The following is a 14709-nucleotide window of genomic DNA, read 5'->3' as shown; positions in this document are numbered from 1 at the left end:
AAAATGGATAGACAGCGAAGATTGTACATAAATATTCATTCATTTTGTGTTGAACTATGGATAAGATTCAAATGACTCTTTCGACGTCTTCGATGATAAGTTCCTTTTCGATTTCTTTGCTTCTTCTGCAGTTTGTTCATTTCTTTTTTAATTAAAAGTTGATGTCTCTCTCTGATTTCTTCAATGTCTTCCATGAAAGCATCAGCTATTGCAGTTGCAAGTGATTTTATACCATCAATGACATATGAAAATATGAAAAATGATGCAAGAAATAAAATATGATCGTCAGCACAACGAATATAGGGAATATCATAAAGAGAATGAAATCCATTGTCTGTTTCGTCTCTTCCATCCTCCTTCTTCACTTTCAGTCCCTGATGCATCAAAGAACTGTAATAAGAATGCTCGAGATGAAGGTAATTGGCATACAAGTTGGCTTGTGTTAATCGAATTTGATGTGCTCCTTTTCTCAAATTGTGAAGAATGGGAGGTAACTCTTCTCTTCCTAACAAAAATTCTGTTAAACTATGCAGCATTTCATTTCCAACCACACCAAATCTTTTGGTTCCAGTATTCAGAGCACGATGTATCATCCAATAGAAGCCATTGGAATGTCTCTCTTTCATTTCTTCTTTAGGATTGAAAGTAGAATATCTACTCATTCCTTTCAAGGAATCTAACTTTTCCCTATCAGTATTGTCTGAATGATGTGAGGATACTTCACTCATTGGCGTTGGAGCTGAAGACAAGTCTCTCTCCATGCAAGTAATATCATCACATACTGCTGTACTTGAATTCAGTGTTTCCTCTGTAGGAATATTCTTGTTGATTTCCTTGTTGATATGATTCTGCGGTATTTCCGTATCATGGAAATGCTTCGATTCTATATCCGATCCTTGTTGGAAAATATCTCCCAATGCCGATAATGCAGCTTCTACATGAGGCGAATCTTCGGAGACGAAATGGTTTACGTGACTTGAAATCCTTTCTTCTTCAGTTTGTCTGTGTGAATTGTGCTTCTCCGTGTAAAATATTTGTGTTCCTATATGCTGAAATTGTTGTTCCATTTCATGAAAGAAATGAGATAGACCACCTTGCATTACTTGGGATGCTTTCCAAACTTCTTCTTTTCCTTTACGAGTATAGGATAGTATTTGTGCCAATTCCTTCTCAGCATAACGATGTACACCAGAATATAACGAACCCAAGACCTTGGATCCTGTTTGTTCAAAATAATCTTTGGATAACCATGCAGCAGTAGCAGTATTTCGAACAGAGGCATACCCAAATTCTCTCAAAAATGCTAATGAAGTAAACGGTTTTCCTTCCATGATACAACTGACTATGACTTGAACGAGTTGCTTCTTCATTTCTTGCAGAGCTTGGATGGATTTAAGAAGTGGTTTGATAAACAAATCATAATGTCCATATTGAAACTGACCAGTCAAAAATGGTTCATATTCTAAAACAGTAGAAAAAGCAGTCAATCTGGCAAGTAACATTTCTTCTCTTTCTGCAGTTACCGCAACTATTCTCGGAATAGCATGTAACTTGGATGCAACTCCATTCTGAACACTTTGGATCCAAGAAGCACTGGATTGTAAATCGCCCAAAATGGAAGCTCTCCAATCAATAAGATTCTTTTCTCGTTTGCCTTTTGACTCATTATCATCAATATGAGGTATTCTATTTATGAATCTATTGGATGTCGTGTTAGGCTCCAACTCGTTTTCCTTATGACTACAACAACTTGTTTCTTCTTCTACTAATAAAACATTCGCATCCTCTCCATAGTCCAAAGGTTTCACTTGAATGATCCCACTCACAACTGTACCTTGACTATGATATCCAACTGCCCTAAAATATCTTGACAATAACCAATTCTGCCAACTATTCATCTTTTCCATAGCAGTTGCTAACCGCTGTCTAGCTTCCATGAGTGATGAATGTGGAAATATAAATTCACTAAATACTATTGCAATAACAATTCCCAAAGAAATGTTAACAAAACGTGCCAAAGGATAATGCCACACAGCTTTGTATTCAGTTGGACTATATTGATAAAGTATCATTGTATATAATGTTGTACAAGTTGTCAACAAGGCTACATAATAAGGACCATTCATAAAATATACACACACTGTTGTAACAATTACAATAACTGCAGCCAATCCATAAGGTTCCATTGCGGAAGCTTTCCAATTCATCAACAAGAAACCAATTACGCAACCAGAACCACAACCTAAGATGGTGATCAAACCACCAATAAGAGTTCCTTCCACTGTAGGAGTAAAATAAATCATAAATGACATCCAAAGCCAAAGTCCATCAAAATTGGTAACATACTTATAAAGCGGCGTGGTCAAAAAGATAATAATGATAATCATCTCACCCATCCACTTTTTCATAAAGTAATGAAATTCCATACAATTCAAAAGCGCCATCCATTGAGAACGCTGTCGAGGAAAACTCTTTATAATATTAAACCATGTCTCGAAAGACCAAAATAAACTTCTCGTCCAACCAAATAAATTAAGATATCCTACCAAAAAGTCAATTTCTCGCTTTCAGTATAACAACTTTGCTTACCTCGTCTTAGAGATTTTTCATGACGAGCAACTATCAAATGGACCACCTCTTCTTCCACATGAATGCAGGATTCCAATATTGATTTGGATAACACTATGACAAACATAAGTGGCCCCAACTCAAGTGCAGTTGATTCAGCTCCTAAACGACTAGTGGTATCCCAGTACCTTATATAAGCACATTGAAGACGGTCTCTTAACCGATTCTGAATATCTTCCAAACGTAAAAGTTGTTCTCTTGTAATATGCATTACATTCAGTTGTTCCGACATATTCTTCATACAGATACATTCTCCAGTTTTCTGACAAAATGTGGCCAATATCGCAAACATTTCCTTCAATATCGGAACCATATCATACCATCTCATTAAAGTATCTGAAGTATACTTTCTTCTTCCTCCATCAATCACAGAACGCAAGGAATCCACTTTTCCAATCAAGTCTTCTGTAGCATCTAAAATACGTCCCCAAAGTGCTGTAGGTTCCTTCCTAAGCATTTGAGCAATATTGGGTTCAAAAGTAGAATAAGTAACCAATCTTCGAGCGCGAGAAATATTTGCTCTAGCTGCTATCAAGTGATGACCTTCCATGACTGATTCCAAAAACTTCAAACTATAGGAACAACCTGACATCCAACCTTGTTTGAAAGGGTCTATCACTTGTAAAGAAAATGAACCTGACGGAGAAGAATAACTATCCAATTGTGTTTCCATTCGAATAGAGTCTGTTTCTTGAAAACTATTTGGAACTGAAAAAGATCTTTCCATATTTTCATCATTTGCAGTGTCTTGGAATGCACTGCCTTGTAATTGATATACCGAAACTACAGGATCCAACAGAATGGAAGAAACTGAAGAGACTGAAGCTCCAACATTTCTAAGAGCATCTCTAATACAGATTTTCATGTCCCAAGCAGAGAATCGTGGAAAGACGAATATAGCTGGTATCAAAGAAAACAAAAGGGATAGACCAGAGGCTACCAAAGTAATTCGCATAGTATACAGAATACTTTGATTTCCTAGTGTTCTTGTGTCCAGCAGGTTGAAAATAAAGTTGATTTCTCCAGTATAATATACCATTCCTGCTACTCTAGGATCTGAGTGAAGCATAGTAAATAGAGCAGTACCTATCAACGCCACTACGATAGTTATACCAACGCTTTCTCGAGAAGCAAAAGCTCCCAAAGCACCAAAGCACGCACCAAATACCAAAGCAACTGCTGTTAGACAAGATGCTTGTATTACTATACCCAAGTGCAACTCTTGAACGAGGACGGTGAGGTTAATTATATAATAGATTACAGCAAGAGGAGCATCTGGAAACACTGAGAACAGTTTTGGAACAAAGACAAATAAAACTGCAAATATGATACCAAAAAAAGAGCGCACAGCCATTCGGAACGGAACGGAACGAAACCAACGTGCCAAAAAGTAGTGCCATCGCTGTAACTTTGTTGCCTTTTTCTGTAGCCAGTATTCTGTGGCAGATAAGTGCTTGTCAGAAACTTGTTTTCCATGAACTTTTTGAAAAAGTTTTAATATAGCCCAGTCCCCAAAAGTTTGTTCATAAAAGTTGAGACGCTTAGTTTCCATGCCTGGTTATGATTCAGTCAACCAAGAACATTCTCTCCGCATTCTAAAGAAATCCGTTGGTCTCTTAAAGATTTCCATAAGTTGTGTTTCGTATTCTCAACCGACACTTTGATTTGGACAGCTGTCTATCTTTGACAGCAATATTTGTGTTTGCTTCATATCCTTATCTAAGAAACTAGCAAGTTCATCTTGAGAATCATGTAATTTGAGTATGATATTCTTTGAAATGATTTTTCATTTAGAACTTTACCTCCCTAACATAGTAATATATATATATATATATATATATATGTATGTATATCGTATTGTACTGCATTGGAATTTGTTTCGAGGGATATCTATACACACAATATTTTGGTGAATGTTGCGTTGGGCAAGTTGGTTCTTATTTATTGGCTCCTGTTTGACCATATGGTGGTCAGGAAAGGAACATATTCAATACACATTGAAAGGCGTTTCAAATACGGAAAGACGACCTTCCTTCTGTGAACAGCTCTGCTCTATTCCAGGTTATCAAAGCGTGTACGTAGAGTGGAACGAATGGTCCAAGTTGACACAAAAGGAAAATATTTCAAGTGGTCCCCTCATTGTACTATTTTATTTGCCAACTTGTTCTTTTTCACGTAACTTTTGGCCAAAGATTGAAGCTTTGGCTAGGGCGTTTCCTTCTGCTTGTGTGGTTACTATTCGTACAGGTTGGGAGACACCACGTTTAAAAAACCACGTCGTGTATTCATTCCCTACTTTATTCATTTCAAAGGACGGACATCACTTTCATCGATATCAAGGAGAACGTGATTGGGTTCCTCTTTTGAACACAACACAAAATCTACTGGAGAAGAAAGCTATTCAAACAACTCTCTACTGGCCTATCACTTTGCCTGGAGAACTCTTCTCAGTTAACCCTCATATGCAGTATATGAAACACTTGTTCATTTTCGCAATTTGGTTAGGTGCTATAATAATGAAATGGCCTTTTAGGCGGAATCGAGACTCAAATATCAATACCTGGGAACATTATTTACTATAGAAAACTATTACCTAAATAACTATGATGAAAAGTTCATACGAAAAAGTCGGGTATAATATGTTGTATTTCAGCTTGTTTGTTTCCAGATAATCGAGTTTTGTTTTCCCGAACGAGTTTGATCCACTCTAATAAGGATACCTCTTGGAACATCGCCGTAAAAGACAGTTTCGATAGGGAAGTTTCTTGATACTTCTCAGTAATCTGCCTCAGCTGAGAAACTCGTGTTTTCCATTCCGTGTAAATAATTTGCAACTCCGTTTGAAAACGGAAACCCAACGCCAGGAGCTTTTCAATCTTTTCCATTTCCAGTTGATTTTCTTTAAACAATATTCGTTGTTGTCGACACCAGTTGGTCAAAGAAGGATTCTCATACCAAGCAATACTACAATGTCCGTGTTTCGAACAATACTTTGCCAACGCATCCAACTGTGTTTCCCAATGCTTTGTCGAATGGTTCCATCTAATCAATGTTATTTAGTCTTTTTCCAAGGCTGTTGAAGTTACAGAGGATGAATTCACAAACCGAAAACCTAGGCCAAGTAATTCTCTATATTTAGCTATACTCATTTTTCCACGTCTCCATTCTTCGCGAATCTTTTGGACCCAATTCGCCAAACCAGGATTCATCTCATAATCAGGAGGCACCTAAATACATCTTGTCATACAATGCTAAACTCAAGTGAACATAAACTTACATCACAGTTTCCGTAGATTGCTTTATATGCTACCAACTCTTTGATTCGAAACTTCCATTCATTTTGCGTTTCCTTAAAATCAAAACCAATACCTTTTAGTCGGCATACTCTTTCTTCATCCAATAAACCGTAGCGATATAAGAAACGTTGTTTGATTACCCAATTGTATAAAGGACGAAAAGTGTCATTTCGAACTCCTTTCTCGACTTCCAAGTGACCATATTTGCGTTGAAATTCAACAAGTTCCAAGAATTTACGATTCCATCTATCTCCTCGATCATCCCATACCATTCCCAACTTGGTTAGTCGAGAATATCGCTCTTGTGATAGCTTTCCTTTTCGGAATGAATGTCTTTGTCTAATGCACCAGTCATAGAGGTCTCGATATTTTGGTATTCGAGGTACTTGTGCCTTCCCATTCCATTTTATAAAGGCCTCATAACGCTCAAACATCTTTTCCCAGCTTTCTTCTTGACTTGGATAAAACTCAAATCCTACAATTTCCAAAGCTAACTTCTTTCTATCAGTTAATTGATTGCAACGGAATAAATCACATTGTTGCTGGGTCCATTTCTCAAGGTCTTGATTGAAGGTCTCATTACTTTGCAGTTTATAAGCAATCCACTTTCGAAACATGGAAAGCCAAGAAGCATCTATCGACTCAATGGTACTTTCCAACGCTATTACTTTTTGTGGATATTCGATCAACTCCTGTAGTTGATCCAGCCAAGCGACCGCTTCCGAAGATATCTCAAATTCAGAAGATAACACTAGCTTAGGGAACTTCTTTGGGTAACCTTTGATGTCCGTAACCTGAAAACCAATATTATATAACAACTTGGCTTGATAGAAACTAATATCTCCTTTTAAAATGCATACACTTTGTTCCATAGTCCATTCTACCAAATCTAACGATGGTTTGCCGTTTTCTTTGCTTACCGATACGTGTCCATAAATTGTATGAAATTCTAACAATTGAAGGAAATGAATAATCCATATAAATATTTCCCTATCAGTCCATTTGGTTGAAGCCTTTTTGGGTTCACAATCTAAAGGAGTATCGAGTGCCTTTTGATAATCTTCTTTTCTCTTCATAACCAACACGGCTGGGTCATCACCCAACATGGCCAACAAAGTCAGCCTTTCTTCATCCAGTTTTTCTTCTCTAATAGCTCTGTGTTGTCTACGTAACCAATTCAACAACTTTCTATCTTTGCAATTTTCCTTATCCAAATCAATATGGCCATACATTCTCTTATAACGATAGAGTCGTTTCCAATTGGTGGCCCAAGTCTTATTTCTAGGATTCCTTTTAAATTCTTCCCACTTCTTAAGGATTTGTTGGTCAGATAGATTGTTCCATTGCACATCAATCTGAAAGTCTTTTCTCAAATAACTTGTTTTATGTTGTTGAATACGCTCTGGTTTTCTACCTCTTCTCCAAGTAGGTAACAACTTCAAATGGGACAATAACTCCTTCTTTTCTGGAGCTAATATACCTTGTCTCAAAAAATATCTTTGTTTGGATAGCCAATCCAAATAGGCAACCTGTTGTTCCGTTGCATCTTGTCTCTTCAAAGAATGATTACTTAAAAACAAATCATAGACAACAGAAAAATTGTGCAGCCATAAAAGTTCTCGTTTTGAATGCTGTTCTGTTAAGAGTACTCGAAAGAGCGGAATCTGCCACGCTTTGGTTTGTTGCAATGCTTCTTTGCTTACTGTTTGCCTTTTGGAGGGAATTTTAGTTGTCACAGTAGAAGAAGTAATGGCCCTATAGTGCCAAGCAAACAAGAATTTATGTCTTGGAGGAAGAGCTATAATAGAGTTGTGCTTTCGAAGTTGACGAGGGAACAGGCAACAACCTGCTAAACAGTCTGTCCTAAATAGACGATAAACAACTCGTGAATTTGTATATATTTCTTCTGAAAACAAACCTGTGCATTTCCCGATAAACAAAATTGACTTTACACCATAAACTATTTCTATAGCTTCTTTTCAAGGTGTGTTGGAAACCAATAAAACCAATCAGCTCAGAATATCGCATTGAGGAAGAGGAGATGGAAGAAATCTAAAATGGCGTTGTTTGGAGTTTCAAGTTACGTGTGAAAGATGCTTGCTTATTCTGCGAGTATTCTTTTTTATGGAAACCATATCGAAAGAACTCATTGCATAGGTTGCAAAAGACTGGGTTCTTTGTGGACCCACTTGCAAGAAAAAAGCCTTATTCCAACCGTAAGAGCGAAAGCTTCAGTAGCCTACTACATGAGAATATTAACAACACGTCAACGCGAAGAAGATTCTGAAAATGACTTGGAGCAATTATCTTTTGTTAAATTACCACACGAGAAACTCCAGCCTGTGGAATATTATTGGTCACAACTTGAAACACAACTCACCTATCATAGTACTAGTGATTTACGTGTCATCAAAAGTGCCTTACAACTTGCGTACCAAGCGCATGAATTACAAAAGAGACATAGTGGAGATCCTTTTATAACCCATCCAGTGGCAGTTGCTAATATACTTGCCGAATTGAGAATGGACCGTGACACCATAGTTGCTGGTTTATTACACGATACTGTGGAAGATACAGAAGTTACTTTAAGTACAATTGAGCAATTGTTTGGAATGGAAGTACGTAGAATTGTTGAAGGAGAAACAAAAGTATCCAAGTTGCCAAAAATGGCAGATATCTCGATAGACAAGCAAGCTGAGAATTTAAGGCAGCTATTTATTGCTATGACAGAAGATTGGCGTATAATCATAGTGAAATTGGCAGATAGATTACATAATATGCGAACATTGCAATTTATGAAACAAGCAAAACGGCATAAGATTGCCAAGGAAACTTTGGATATCTTTGCACCACTGGCACATCGATTAGGCATGTGGCAAATCAAAGCAGAATTGGAAAGATTGGGATTTATGTACTTGTATCCTTCAGAATATGAAGAAATTAGACAATTGGTAGAAAAGAAACTTCCCAAATATATGAGAGTGTTGGAAGAAAGTCGCCAAGCTTTGAAAACTGCTTTGCAAAATGATGTTATACTCCAACAAAGTGTTGCTCAGGTTGAAGTATCTGCAAGAATTAAGGAATTGTATAGTCTTTGGAAGAAAATGCAACAACATGGTAAGGACATTGAGGACATTTATGATTTGGTTGCTTTAAGAGTACTTATAACACCAAAACCGATGCAATTGGAATGTTGTTCTTCGGATGCTTCTCAATGTAACGAATGGAATCGCAAAATGTTGGAAACCTTGGAGAAGTCTTTATGCTACTATACTTTAGGAATTGTACATGCCATGTGGCAGCCTTTTCCTTGTCGTGTAAAAGATTATATTGCATTTCCCAAAGAGAATGGTTATCAGTCTCTACATACTACAGTGATGGCCGGAGGTGCTCAGGCACCATTAGAAGTACAAATTCGAACTTTGGAAATGCATTTAGTGGCAGAATATGGAATGGCAGCGCATTGGATGTATAAAGATAATAGTGTTGTGATTGCTTCTAAAGCAACACGTTGGATGAGTACTATTGTGGAATGGGGTGACGAGATTGCCAACAGTAGAGAGTTTGTAGAGTTGGTTCGTAGAGAGTTGTTGGGAAGCCGAGTATTTGTTTTTGCGAAGTTTGAGTCCTATTCCGATCGTTGTTTGGAAATTTTCAATCTTCCTCGAGGATCAACTATTGTAGATATTGCTTTTCAGTTGGATAGTTGTCTTGGGTTAAGAATGACGTGTGCAAGAGTCCATGGCAAGATTGTTCCTTTTTGGTATATATTGGAAAATGCAGATGTCGTCACAATTGCTTGTAACTCTTCTGCAGAACCTCAAATAGAATGGATGGATTATGCAAAGACTCGCATAGCTAAGCGGAATTTAAGGTTATATTTTGATCAAATGCATACAAAGCAATGCATACAAACAGGCTTTCACATTTGGAATCATTATTTTGATAAGTATGGAATTTCATTGGAAAGCTTGAAAGAGAAGGAAAGGCACAAAATGGTATACATTTTAACAGAGTTTGATGACTGGAAACGATATTGTATTCATCTCACATCACTTCCTATAGACGAAAGGCATCAAGAATTGGAAGATATTAGGCTAGGGTTGGAGACCATTGGTTATCCTCTTCTTCGTTTGAATCCAATGAAATGTACGAATGTTGATTTTTCCAAGAATAGTCTAAGTTCTTTCTGGTTAAGAGTCTTTGGCAAAGATAGAAATGGTTTGCTTTCGGATGTATCTGCAGTTGTATCTCGATCTATTTCCTGTATAAAACAAACCAATTCAGTTACACAAGGTACAGAAGCCATGTTGGAATATCATGTGGAATCGACAAGTAAAGAAATAGAAAACATAAAGTGCTTATTATTAGAAATAATAGGCGTAGAAAGAGTAGTCGTGAATGATATTCATCAAATGGAATAAACAGATTGGATTCATTCTATTGTTATGATTGGAAATGAGTCTGTCTACAAGGATACGGTTTTATATAGGTGAATATTATGACGCTCTGACTCAATATGATTTTCAGCAACCACCGAAGCCTTGGTCGGAATTTTTTCAAAAGTTTTCTTTTCCTAAACCTACTTCTTTATATAGACGTTTAGCAATCAACGCCGAATATTTTTCAGCCAACTATTTAAGATTGTTTCTTATTACAATTATTTTGTACGCTATTATACATCCTTGGACACTAATAGTTTTATTATTATTACTTGGACTGTGGTATAGAGCAATATGGAGTGACAGACGAGTTTGGAGTTTTTCAACCCTTGGTTATCCACAGTGGAAGTTGAGTCCAAGGCTACGTTTATTCTTTTTGTTAGGGTTTACACTGATTGTGATAGGATGGTCTTCTTTTTTCCTATCTTTATTTGTTTATTTGAGTGTTGCTTGCGTATTTATATTCTTTCATGCTTCTTTGCGACATGTCACTTTTCGAGCCAAGTGGAATGAATTGAGACTGCAAGTTATGGACGCTTGGTAAACTGGATTCTAAGAAGAAATAAGAATTGCTTTTTATGAGTGAATACATAAAAATGGTCGTTGAGTGCATGACAAGTATAATAGTAGAAGAGTTGAAGAGACAATAGTCCTGCTATCCTCGTCCACGTCGATTGTAAACAAATAAGCTTGGACCCAATCTATCGAAATATATATAGGAACCATTCCTTTCTTTTGCTTTTTTGCTATCTGATGACAATAAACCTGCAATGGTATTCACTGGAGTTGCACCAGTTGGTAACCATAAACCTTCCAATACCATTCTTTCAGCAATTTCTGAAGTAGACAATGGTCGACCCGCCTTTTTTAACACATAAAGTGCCGCCAATCGACAAGGCCCGCTTACTCCCAATTCTTGAATATCTTCTCGAATATATTCTTTCATTTGATCCATATCCACAGAAACCTCTTCATGAGATCTTTCAGCTACCAAACGAGCAATTCTACTGTTGACATCATCAGATTTGCGACTTGCCCTTTTATTGGATGATGGCATAGCAGCTTGTTCATCTACTGAATGATTTGGAATAGTTGGATGGCTAGTTACTTTGGATGTCTTATTCCGATGCTCCCTTCGAGTCATTCCTATGAAATGAGAAGTTTCTTCTGCAGTCTTTTCGATGCGAATTCGTTTCCATTCCTTTGACATTTCTTGGTTAGATGCATGTTTATGACCATCCATTCTGATGATATCCATATCCTTTTTATCCTTTATCATGTGATTGTTCTCCGAGCTCTTCCATCTTCGAGTAGGTCTCTCTACAAAAGGAGTACATCGTTGACATAAAATATAATGTTCTCCATAATAATATATTTCTTCCCCTTGATAAACTTTGTCTGTAGGAACATGTAAGGCACAATAGGAAATAGGACAAGTTCTACACTTTCTTAAAACATTTTCGTTGCTTTCCACTGCTCCACAACTTAAACAGGCATGCCAAGGACAAATCCAATCGGAGCCTTCCACTATTTCTGACATAATACAGCCACGATGAAAGGTTTTACTGCATCTGGGGAAGCTACAAGTGATAGTTGCTTCCGGTTCTTTGCACCAAAAACATAACGCATTATCAATAAAACCTTCATTGGTCTTCTTATGAACGCCATTTGATTCCATACTTTTCTTCTTTGGAGTGAATTCTTCTCTTTGTCGGTATTCCCATCGTAATTGTTCTCTATCATTCAACCAACGACAATACTGTTGAAAATTGCTCTCGTATCTTTCAAGTATTCTCTCATCAGGACCAGCAATATGGTTCAACGCAAACTCAACTGCTGTCCTTTCCAGTGACTTAAACGTGAGTTGTGGAAGAGCTTCAGGTGTGTCCCAATTCCCAGCTTGAGCAAAAGATACCAAAGATAACAATACAAATTGATCCTTTCGACTATTTTTTAAAGTTTCCTTTGCCTGTACGTTGAATCGGACACATAGAGGACAAAACCAAGCTTGCAATTGAACCAATCCTGTAGCCACAGCATATTCACCCAATATTCGAGTCACACATACTTTGCAATAGGAACGGGTGCAACCAACACAAGTAAAAAATACTTGAGACCTTTGGGATTCATTATTGCAACAAGCACAAGACAGTTCATAAGCATTCCTAGTTGAGAACAACAGACCCTTATCAGCCAGCTCCATGCGACGTTTCTCTATTGATTCAAGACAATTTCGACACAATCTTATACAATGAGAGGCAACAAAAGGATGATCGAAGCTAAAATTCCAGGGAACTAACGAGAGACAAATAGCACAAGGGACTAAATGAGAGACGGGATGGCTGTCCACTTCATTGCCAAGATGAGAAGTACTTGGGATCCACTCTTCCAATAGCCATTTGGGTATTTGTGAAGACTCTAAGGAATTATCACAAATAGACATAATACTATTTCATATAAAGAGGCTTATCGTTTTGAAAACAAAGCTATAAAAATGTCTCTCTTTCTGAGACTTGGTCAACTCGAAATTGTTGAAATCAAAGTAATGCAGTTGAAGCATCTTCACTTGTCAGAGTGAATGATATGGATGCTCTTGAAGAGGTCAGTTGTCTAGATTTTGCCAATGATAAGAAAACTATTTTGGATTTTGCCAAAGGTATAGAATGTTGTTGCTATGGTTGCCAATACAATAGATAGGTTGATATTGCTATAGGACATCGACTTTCTAGTAGTGTTGCTTTACAAGTTGGAAAGAGAGATGGGAACAAGAACTTCTGTTCTTGTAAGTTGAAGCCAATTGAGAGAAATTCTTTCCAACTCTATTCTTCTTTTCTAGTAAATAGTCTTTGTTTTGAAACACGAGACGACCTTGTATATGACTCTTATTTAGTCGAACTCATCAGTGAAAGTGAAGGACTGTACTTTTGGTAAGTTGACTTAGTACAGATGCATTATAATTCCAATATATGTTCCTAGTATGAAGTGGGTCATCTCGGAATATATTCGCTATTCACAGAAGGAAGAGTCGCACTTATTTCCGTGCGTTATTTATATCGATACAACTGCAAGTCTTAGTATGATAAAGTGGAGTGACTGGATGAAGCAGCATGGCCTTCATGCCGATTCTATAAAACATTTTTGGAATGACTTTTATTATTATCGAGTTGTTGATGCTTATGAGCTTATGGCATTATTGAAATCTCTTCATATTTTTTTTCAGCAGCGAAACTCACACAATTGGATAATATTGTTAGATAACTTTAGTTATCCATTGGAGCCTTTTGAATGTCGAGGAAACTTGCCATACTTATTCCTTTATGAATGTTATCGAATAACTAAAATGTATAATACTTGGGTAAGTAATCTTTTCCATAAGGTACTTTGAAGTCTGATGGATGATCAAGACGTTTCTAGTTACGAATATATACTCTTCTCCATTTGGTAAGCGATCGTAATTTTTATTATGAGACAAAGCCAAGGTTTGACAACATATACAAGTATCTCCATTAGAACGTTATTCTTCCTTTTTCGATATACGTTTGTGGATACCCGATTCTTCTCTTTATACTATACAAAACCGAATCAAGATTATCAAATCTCCTCATACTCAAGAAAGTAATCATATCCAACATTGTCAATAAACAACAAACAAATGAAAGTGCCACCTTAAGAGCTTTCTTTTATTTCTTCTTCTTCTTCTTCTTCCCTTTTATTTCTTGGATCGTTTGGATCCGAAGTATCATAAAAAGCTTCTTTAGTGGAACCACAAGCAGGACACTTGAAAGAATCGGTGAAAAACTTAAATTCTCGGCCTTTTGCAGGAAACAAAGAGTAACCACAATTAGCACATTTGAATACGTGTAGAGCTGAGTTTTCTTGTTCCTCTTCCAAAATAGTCTTTTTCTCTGGAATCCTTTCCGTCTCCACTTCAGAAGTTTCGCCTAAACTATTCTTTCTTTCAGCTGCTTCCTCTTTCTTCTTTTTGTGTTTATTGGTATACAATCTGATACCCACAATAAAAACTGCTCCAAATACCCAAAAAGGAAGTGTTCCTAAACTATCAGACTTGAGACCCAACTTCACTTCACCTTTATCAGAAGAAGAGCTTGATAAAGCAACCGAAGTTTCTGTTTTGGAAGAATCCTTCTTGACGACTTGTAATACAAGAGGACTTGTTGGAAGAGAGGCTTGCGTCTCTGTTCTCCATCCACTTGAAATACAAAAAGTGCACTTGTGTTTTAACTTGTATTTTTTATGGTTCAACACAAGTCGTTTCTGGTTTGATGACCAATACGAAGAGACAAACAAAGTCAACTTCATCTACAAATGAAATGATAAGTTGA

At 37.0% G+C, this 14709-nt stretch overlaps 7 protein-coding genes across 8 annotated transcripts; 3 read left to right on the top strand and 4 right to left on the bottom strand.

Annotated features, from left to right (window-relative positions):
- Nucleotides 1–4241, bottom strand: Gasu_37020 (uncharacterized protein). Its single transcript, XM_005705274.1, has 2 exons — nucleotides 2590–4241; nucleotides 1–2542 (listed from the first exon to the last, which is right to left on the bottom strand). Exons 1-2 carry the CDS (start codon nucleotides 4178–4180, stop codon nucleotides 36–38), a joined length of 4098 nt encoding a protein of 1365 aa, XP_005705331.1. The 5' UTR covers nucleotides 4181–4241; the 3' UTR covers nucleotides 1–35.
- Nucleotides 4242–4481: 240 nt separating this feature from the next.
- Nucleotides 4482–5656, top strand: Gasu_37010 (uncharacterized protein). Its single transcript, XM_005705273.1, has one exon. The coding sequence runs from the start codon at nucleotides 4542–4544 to the stop codon at nucleotides 5208–5210; it is 669 nt and encodes a 222-aa protein (XP_005705330.1). The 5' UTR covers nucleotides 4482–4541; the 3' UTR covers nucleotides 5211–5656.
- A 4-nt stretch (nucleotides 5657–5660) lies between these two features.
- Nucleotides 5661–7941, bottom strand: Gasu_37000 (helicase). The gene is made up of 3 exons (XM_005705272.1): nucleotides 7843–7941; nucleotides 5906–7787; nucleotides 5661–5855 (listed from the first exon to the last, which is right to left on the bottom strand). Exons 1-3 carry the CDS (start codon nucleotides 7848–7850, stop codon nucleotides 5685–5687), a joined length of 2061 nt encoding a protein of 686 aa, XP_005705329.1. The 5' UTR covers nucleotides 7851–7941; the 3' UTR covers nucleotides 5661–5684.
- Nucleotides 7942–7981: 40 nt separating this feature from the next.
- Gasu_36990 (guanosine-3',5'-bis(diphosphate) 3'-pyrophosphohydrolase) lies at nucleotides 7982–10486 on the top strand. Its single transcript, XM_005705271.1, has one exon. It carries the CDS (start codon nucleotides 8018–8020, stop codon nucleotides 10346–10348), a length of 2331 nt encoding a protein of 776 aa, XP_005705328.1. The 5' UTR covers nucleotides 7982–8017; the 3' UTR covers nucleotides 10349–10486.
- Nucleotides 10487–10498: 12 nt separating this feature from the next.
- On the bottom strand, nucleotides 10499–12811 carry Gasu_36980 (uncharacterized protein). Its single transcript, XM_005705270.1, has one exon. It carries the CDS (start codon nucleotides 12807–12809, stop codon nucleotides 11022–11024), a length of 1788 nt encoding a protein of 595 aa, XP_005705327.1. The 5' UTR covers nucleotides 12810–12811; the 3' UTR covers nucleotides 10499–11021.
- Nucleotides 12812–12881: 70 nt separating this feature from the next.
- On the top strand, nucleotides 12882–13886 carry Gasu_36970 (uncharacterized protein). Its single transcript, XM_005705269.1, has 5 exons — nucleotides 12882–13022; nucleotides 13080–13148; nucleotides 13203–13293; nucleotides 13343–13721; nucleotides 13771–13886. Exons 1-5 carry the CDS (start codon nucleotides 12950–12952, stop codon nucleotides 13819–13821), a joined length of 663 nt encoding a protein of 220 aa, XP_005705326.1. The 5' UTR covers nucleotides 12882–12949; the 3' UTR covers nucleotides 13822–13886.
- Nucleotides 13851–14701, bottom strand: Gasu_36960 (hypothetical protein). Of its 2 annotated transcripts, none has more exons than XM_005705268.1 (1): nucleotides 13851–14701. In XM_005705268.1, exon 1 carries the CDS (start codon nucleotides 14684–14686, stop codon nucleotides 14033–14035), a length of 654 nt encoding a protein of 217 aa, XP_005705325.1. In that variant the 5' UTR covers nucleotides 14687–14701; the 3' UTR covers nucleotides 13851–14032. The 2 variants fall into 2 exon arrangements, with proteins under 2 accessions (XP_005705325.1, XP_005705324.1); XM_005705267.1 differs by having other exon boundaries at nucleotides 13913–14701.
- Nucleotides 14702–14709: the final 8 nt, after the last annotated feature.

Source organism: Galdieria sulphuraria, assembly GCF_000341285.1.
Source record: "Galdieria sulphuraria unplaced genomic scaffold scaf_31, whole genome shotgun sequence".
Lineage (NCBI taxonomy): Eukaryota > Rhodophyta > Bangiophyceae > Galdieriales > Galdieriaceae > Galdieria > Galdieria sulphuraria.
The sequence above is the reverse complement of the archived record's forward strand: the minus strand, read 5'-3'. Positions and strand labels throughout refer to the sequence as shown.